This window comes from Ursus maritimus, unplaced genomic scaffold (assembly GCF_017311325.1).
Source record: "Ursus maritimus isolate PB19 unplaced genomic scaffold, ASM1731132v1 scaffold_1, whole genome shotgun sequence".
NCBI lineage: Eukaryota > Metazoa > Chordata > Mammalia > Carnivora > Ursidae > Ursus > Ursus maritimus.
The window spans coordinates 56709898-56717908 of NW_024423343.1; the positions used below are offsets into that span (position 1 = coordinate 56709898).

The 8011-nt window shown below is 55.6% G+C and overlaps 1 protein-coding gene across 1 annotated transcript; it reads right to left on the reverse strand.

Annotated features, from left to right (window-relative positions):
* Positions 1 to 5160: 5160 nt before the first annotated feature.
* SP9 (Sp9 transcription factor) lies at positions 5161 to 7633 on the reverse strand. The gene is made up of 2 exons (XM_040637539.1): positions 7613 to 7633; positions 5161 to 6597 (listed from the first exon to the last, which is right to left on the reverse strand). The coding sequence occupies exons 1-2, from the start codon at positions 7631 to 7633 to the stop codon at positions 5161 to 5163; spliced, it is 1458 nt and encodes a 485-aa protein (XP_040493473.1).
* Positions 7634 to 8011: the final 378 nt, after the last annotated feature.

An 8011-nucleotide genomic window follows, 5' to 3' on the forward strand; every position in this document is an offset into this window, starting at 1 on the left:
GGGGGGGGGGAGCAAGAAAGGAGGGGAAGAAGCCACCGCAAGACGTCTGAAGATGAAGGGTGGGGTAGTGGACTGAGAAGAGGAGGGAAAGGGGCGGCGGGGGGAGGGCGATGCACAGCCTGGAGAGAAAATTGGTCAACGCCTCCAACTGTTATCCGATTTTAGATTTGGGTTTCAAAGGGAGAAAGGTGGGGACACAAGGGGTCAGTTTCCGCCGGCAGGGAGTGCGGACCCTTCAGGAGGGGCTGGGGCGAGGGGTTTCGGGGCTTCTGGCCGTCTTCGGGGGGCTCTGCGCGCCCCTCCAGGTCTCGGCCTGCTCAGCAGCCCCCAGTACCCGACTCGGGCGGGACGGCTGCCTGGAGGGCGGCGGCAAGGCAAAAGGATACTTCGGCCATCCCCGGCCCGGCTGGTGAAAGCTGCGGGGTCCCTCACTAACCTCCCCTTCAAAGGGGAGTCTGGGGACGTGGGACGGTCTGTAGGCCTGGTTTAATCAGCTTGGTTCTGGTCGGTCCGGGATAGTCCACGCGGGCGGGCCTCGCCGATCGGGAGCCCTCAGATCCCGAGTCCTTGGGCGAAGAGCGCGGGGGGCCGTGCCCACGGCCGCGTCCCCGTCCCGGGGTCCACGTCGCCGCCGACAGCGCCCACCGTGCTCAACTCCGAGTTGGAAGACCCTGAAGTTACCTTGAAAGGCATGTTAAGTGCGACAATTCTAGAGTTGGGCCAAGCGGGCGTTATTTTGTTTGTTTTGTTTGGATTTTCAGTTAGCACACTCCCAAAACGACCTCCTTCCTGGAAACAGTAATACCGGCCATTGCTAAGTAGTGCCTCTCAATGGCGGGGCTCGTCCCCCTCCCCTGGTACACAAAACCTCGCTTTTCTGTGCTCGCTTCGCTGGGTTGCTGCTTCTCGCGGCAAACGCCGGTCTCCCCGGCGCTGAGAGCGACAAGCCAGGCGGACAGCGTGGCCTTCCCGGCCCGGAGCTCTAGATGGCGCCAGCGAGCCGCACTCGCCAAGCTCCTCTTAAGGGAATCAAGAGCTACTGTCAAACATAAAAGCAAATCAGAGTTTTCAGTTTTTTTAATGTGTTAAGAATGTTATTCCTTAAGAAAATTTGTAGCTAAATTATTCTCACTTAAAATAAACACTTAGTATACCAATTACACAAATGGGCGGGATTTATGTGAGATTTACTTCATCTGCATTTTTGTAGTGGGAGAGAGCCTTGGTGAATACAGATAATAGATGCAAATAAGATTAGAGTTAAAATAAATAAAGTTTCCATCTGAATAACAAGAAATTCAATTTTACACGACTTATAACTATTTGACGGAATGTCCAGACACGCCGTTCAGGTGCACAATCTAATCTCGTCAAAATAATGTTGCTGTCTCTCCTTGAGGAAAGAAAATCTTTCTCTTTTTTCCTCTTTCCCCTTTTCCTCATCAGGTAGGCTCCAGTTCACTCCACAGGTGGAAAAATAAACCCAGAAAAGGTACGCGGGGGGAGGGTGTGTTGGGGAGCTGGGTGGGCGCAGGGCTGAGAAAAACTTGCTCTTCGTTCCTTGACGGCGCAGGAAGCTACGGAACAGGAAACGCTGGGAGAAACCGGCTGAAACGAAATCGCATTTCCCCTCAGCCGGGCCGCGCGGAACTCGGACACCGGGTCCGTGCCCCCAACACCCAGGCCGCGGTCCCCGCCCCACTCCGGCCTGCCCCCGGACCCCTCCCTCGGCCCCCCGCTCCTCCCGGGCCCCGGAGCCGGGGCATCCCAGGCGGCCGGAGCCCCGAGGTGGCCCTGGGGAGACGCGGCCCCACCTCAGGTGGAGACCGAGCTCGTCTCCCGGCTCCTGGGCCCTCCCCTCCCCCGCACGCCGTCTCCCATTTGCTCGGCCTCAGCAGGTCGCCACCCGCTCAGGTCAAGGCTTCCCCGCGCCCCCAGGGGCCCCTGGGGCGGCGGGTGGAAAGGATAGGGGGGCTGGGATCTGTTTTCGCCCGTTGGTTTGGGCCAGGGGGCAGGGGCCCCGCTTCCTTCGGGTGCAGACTCCGCGAGCTCTGGTTCTCCCGGCTGGAAGCTCAGGCCCGGCCGCCGCCCGCCGTTCCCGGGAGCCGCGGTGATGGACGTCCGCTGACCCGCGGGGCAGAGGCAGCGCGCAGAGGCCTTGATCACTGGGCTGCGGAGGGAGCCGCGCGGCGAGCGGGACCTGCACGGCCAGGCCCTTTGATCTGCCTTTATTATCCACGAGAAACAAAGCTGCCTGGGACAGACGCCCGGGCGCCCTCATTCCTCAGGAAACCCCATCACACTCTCACCTCCGTGCCGCCGGCCCGCAGCCCCCAAACGCGCCGGGCACCCTCTCGGCCTCCCCCGGCACCGCGCAAAGCCCCGGGAGCGAGCGCACCCCGGCCAGCTTCTCCCGAAGCCCGGCCTGACCCAGGAGGCGCGCGGGGGGCTGGGGTAGGAGGTCCTGGCTACGAACTGTTGGAGCGGGGAGAGAAAACGGTCAAAGAGAAGAAAAACTCGAGGAAGAAGAGCGGGGTAACCGAGGCTGTGGGGACCGCAAGAACGAGGAGAGGGAAGAAGACACCGAACCTCACACTGCAAATGCCCCTCTGGGGACCTTAGCTCCATGTTTTATCGCTACTTTGCTACTTGGCTTTTCAGAGCAGTTTGCGAGAAAACATTGTGTTGATTGTTAATAACAATAATTTATTTTTTCATCCCTAAAAATCAAATCTTCATTCAAGTTCCCAAGGTGGACAGTAATTAAAAAAAAAAAAAATCCACTGGGGCTGACTTTGCTTGTGTTTCCTATTGTGTGGGGAGCCTTTCAGAAATATTTTTATTCTGTAAATATGTACTTTATTTTCTAAATTAACATTTTCGAATTGCGAAATTATCTCATTTACCAATTTTCTTTTTCGTCTCTCCCTCTCTTCTCCCTCTCTTTTAAACTGGGGCTGTTAAGTTGGTGGTCAGAAGACAAAGAGAGTGAAAATAATTTTCATTTCAATAATTGCCTTCTGGTCAATTTAACTGTGCCTTATTTTGAAAGAGACTGTCTAAATGAGATTCCTGTCCCAAATGTGTTCCCAGGCCTGATCCCAGCCTTTAATTATTCCTGAGTTTTTTTTCTTCAGAATAAGACGCCGCACTGAGTAATCACAAAGAAGTCAGAGAGCATCCTTGAACCTTTTCAGAAGCAGCGCCACTGATATTCAAATAACCTGCGAGGGCCATTTGACGGCGCGGGGACCTAGGCATTTCCAATTCACTATTTGCATAGATCAGCCGTCTTTGAAAAGGAAAGGAGCAGTTGTCTTCCATAACATTAAAAAGCCTAGTTATCAAATCAAGTGCTTAGTTTGGGGGGCTTTTAAAACGTTTACATTTTATCTCAGGTTGCCCTTTACCGTTTGACATGCAAATTTGGTGCAGTTAATTTAGACAATTAAAAAGATCTTCAAGGGAGCTTTGTCACGGAGAATATTTGGAGTTTTCCCCGTGGACCAGCTGAGATAAAGTTGGCCAGAACAAATGATGTCTAGGAGATTAATTAGATATTTGATAAGACATGAATCCCTAATAAGGGAATACAAGGCACAGGGGGCTGCTGTGTGCTCTAAGTCAAAATTAATAACATTTAACAAGATTTTCATTTAGGCATGAAATGTCTTTTCCGGGGTATTGACTCTAGCGATTTATTCCCCTGAGTCGCCTCCCAATGTAGAGGGCCTTGGGAGCGAAAAGACTTCTTTTAAAAAGCTTTTTCCTTTCACAGATTGTTTTTAAATCGCTTTTTAAAAACAAACAAACCCACTGGAGTTTTGCCCGACCCCTCCGGGAGGTGTAGGCACCTCCCCAGTTAAAGCTGCCAAGGATCTTTGCTTTATTTTAGGGGCTCCAGAGTTTTGAAATATCACCTTTTGAGAGCTCTCCCATTAAGTAATACAACTACACGTTCTTATAACCCAATTTAATTTATGCTATTGATATACAAATAAATAATTTTGACTTCTCAAAAACGTATATGTATTATGGCTTTTATAACTCACATAAACCTTACATTACCTAAAACTAACATTAAAGGAATTTTTCCCAACAAAAAAAGTCGACCCACGTAAAGGTTATTGACAGGGGAACAGGATTAAAAAAAAGGAAGTGTATTGTTCAGAGTCCTTTAATAATACCAAAATGAAAATATGATGTCAAGATTTTCTTCATACAGATAAACGCATTTAATTTCTTTAGATGACCTTAACTTACGTGTTTGTGAGTGAAATGATAACTCAACATTTTAAATATCTTTTACATATATACTGACTTTCACAAAGTGCATCAGAAAATTAAAAAAAAAAAACTCCCTGAATTTCAGGAATTCACCAAAAAAAAAACCCTCTATTCGAATGAACATTTACAAGAAAATAAAAAAGAACACAATCTTTTGAACCCTATTTATACAGATGTTATGAAATACAGAGAAACTGTCACTAGACTTCCAGTTTAATTTCTCACCTTAAGCCTTTTTTTGATGCTTCCTTTTTAGGAAAAAAAAAAAAAGTCTCATTGTAAGTAGATATCAAGCAGGACTTGGAGCATTTTATATATAATATAATCCACACAAAGGGTCTGTTTTTATAGGTCCCGTTTGTTTTCAAATGTTCTGACAGTCCTTTGCGGAGTGGTGGCTTGTTTTTTGAGAAAAGTGAAGAGAAGGGTAGTGGTGGGGGGTGGGGGGTGGGGGAGGAGGGAGCGTTTCTGTGTATTGCTCTTCGCTAGAGAAGTTTGTGCGAGTGTTTGTGTGCGTGTGCGTGTGTGTACGCGCGCACGCGCGCGCTAATGTGCGTGCTTGTGGTTGTAGGTCTCCGGTGTGTGTGTGTGTATGTGTATGTGTGCAGCTTTTTAAAGTGTTGTTTGTGTCGGAGGATGGTTTGCTTTTGTTCCTGGACCACGCGTTCGATTCTCGTCTGGGCTGGGACAGCAGAGTGGAGCTCCTGGCGTGGCCGGCGAGCAGCGGCCGAGGAGCCGGGTGCTGCTACACTTCGCGCTGGCCCGGGGGCGTCACTGGAGCCCCCGCCCGTCCGTGCCCCTCTCACCGGCCCTCCGAACCTCTCGCTCGCTCTCGGTGTCTCTACTCGCTCGCTCGCACTTCTCGCCCGGCCTCTAAGAGTCGTTGGGGCCAGACGCGGCTTCCTTGCCTCCCGCCGAGGCCGCAGCAGCCGCTGCCGCCGCCGCCGCAGCCGCCGCCGCTGCAGCCGCCCGGGCGGCACTGACGCTGGAGTCGTGCAGGATGAGGTCGGGGGACTCGGAGCGGGGCGTCTCCAGGTTGCTGGCGTCCGTGTCACTGTCGCTGCCCTTTTTGCCCCCGCCGCCCCCGTTGTGCGTCTTAATGTGTTTGCTCAGGTGGTCGCTGCGCATGAAGCGCTTGTTGCACACCGGACAGGCGAAGCGCTTCTCGCCCGTGTGAGTCCGCAGGTGCCGCTGCAGCTCGTCCGAGCGCGTGAAGCGCTTGCCGCAGAAGAGCCAGTTGCACACGAAGGGCCGCTCGCCCGTGTGCCAGCGCAGGTGTGCCTTCAGGTGCGACGTCTTGCCGTACACCTTGCCGCAACCTGGGATGTGGCAGCTGTGCAGACCCTTGCGCCGCAGGCTCGCTCCGGCCGGGCCCAGCCGCTCCGCCTCCTGGCAGTTGGGGCAGTCGCAGGTGGCGCGGCCGGAATAGCGGCGGGCAGAGCGCGCCGAGCTCCCCCCGGCGGCGGCGGCCGCGGCGCCCGAGATCATGGCGCTGGCAGCTGCGGCCGCCACGGCGGCGCTGGAGTCCGAGTAGGAGGGCAGCACCGGCTTAAAGCCGTCCTGAGCCAGCAGGTGCTGGCTGGTCGACAGCAAGTGCGAGGCGGCGGCGGCCGAGGAGCCGAGGCCCGTGGAGCTGAAGGCCGAGTGCGTGAGCGAGCTGAAGTCGGGGTTGTAGGTGCCGAGCTGCGAGTGCAGCGAGGCCTGGGGGGCGCCCGAGTGCAGCGAGCTCTGGAGCCCCCCAGCGGGGTTCTGCACCTCCAGCCACGAGCCCGGGCTGCTGTGCACGTCCCACCACGACGACGCCGCGCCGTTGGTCACCTCGCCCGCCGCCAGCGTCGAGTGGAAGCCCGACTTGTACCAGGACTCGTATGGGTGCGCCATGCCCACGCGCGGGTACAGGCCGTCGGCCGCCGTCGTGTGCACCTTGGAGATGAAGGCCGACTGGCCGCCCGCCTCCTGCGGGGACACTCCGGCCGCCGCCGCCGCGGCAGCCGCCGAGTTGGAAAAGAGGCCGCCGTAGTCGCTGCTGAAAGCGGACGACGTGGGGGACGTGGAGGCCAGGCAGAAGGCGCTGTTGGCTGCGCCCGAGCCGCCCGCCAGGCCGCCCGAGCCGCGGCCACCGGTGGCCACGGCGAAGCCCGAGAGGCTGGAGCCGAGGTTGCAACTGGACGAGGAGCGCTTCCAGGGGTGGAAGCCGCCCTTGGCGAAGGCGCTCGACTCTGGCAGCGTCGTCAGCGGGCTCGTGTTGCCGATCTTGTTGCAGGTCGCCGCCAGCATGGCCAACGGGGTCGTTCCGAAGCGCGGCTCTTCCTAGAGTGGGTGGGGTGAGGGAGGGAGCAAGGAGAAGAAGGGCAGGAAGAAGTGGGAGGAAGACACAAAGTGCATCCGTGAGCAGCCTCGTTTCCCCGCAGCTGGTCCCGGGGGGTCGTGGCTCTCGGGCTCGCGCCTCCTCCCCGCGCGCTCGCCCAGGATGCGCCGCGCCCCGCGCGGGGCTGAGGCCATCCCAAGGGCGAGAGTCCCGGCGGTGGAAAGTTGCTCTTCGGTGGGGCTACAAATCAAAGATGTCTCAGTTCTCCCCGTCTCATCCGCTGCAACCCCTACCTAGGGCCGGACTCGGGTTGCTGGCTTCCCGCTCGCCGTAAGCCCGCTCCTCACCGAGGCCCCCAAATCGCACTTCGAAGTAAAGAACGGAAGTAAACACAACGACAACAAACACCGGGTGAGGGCGGAGGCGGCCGAAACAGCGGCTCGGGGGCGGGGGAAACTTGGGGCACTGCTTCCAAGCGTGGCTACAACTTGACTTTTTTTAAAAAATAGAAAACGTTTTTAATGTTTACACCCCACCCCCGAAAAACCCTCGATTATGAAAACAAGAATCCGAGAAGGGACCCAGCGATTGATTTCAAAGTCACAAGCGAACTGGAGAGTCACAGAAGTGTAAATGTTTGTTAACGTGACTACACGGACTGCAAAACGATTAAGGCTGTTTTCTGGAAACACCACTGTCGCGTAATTGCAACAATCCCCGGAGCAAGGGGGGATGGGGGTATAAATCACCAGGGGAAGAAAAGAAACCTCTAGGTTTTCTTTAAAGCCACATTAAAAAAAAAAAAAAGACTTGCTTAACAAATCATTTTCTTACAAAGGCATCTCCTAGGTTTCAATAACTTGGAAAGGATCAGTCCCAGAAATGTGGAAAGTGCTAAAAGGAGCTGAAGCTGCAGTCCGGCAGCAACAGTTTCTCCGGGGCCGCGGACGCGGAGAAGCCATAAAGAAAATTTACTGCAGTTAGAACAAGCAAATGCCTTGCCGCACTTCGACTTACCCCGAGTATAGACGTGGCCATAGCAGGTCCCTGGGCTGCGCGGCGGGGCCGGGAGCGGGGCTGAGCCTGGCGGCTGCTCGGGAAAACTGCTCGGATCCCGCGCAGCTCCCGCGTCCCCGCGCTCGCGCCGAGCGGACTCCGGGCTCCCGCCGGCTAAACTCAGCCTAAGTGAGAGGAGCACCCGCTTTGAAGTGCCGCTGGCTGCGCCTCTCGCCCAATGAGGGCGCAGGCGGAGCAGACGGGAGCTGCCCCGCAGCCAATCAGACGCGCCGAGGGGCCCAAGCCAGGGCTCCCGGCGCGTGCCAGTCAAGGCGGCTGGCTAGGTGTTGGGGGGGGGGGGCGCGGGCTAGAGACTGAAGAAATTACAGCGCAATTAAAAATTTACACACACGCACCAAG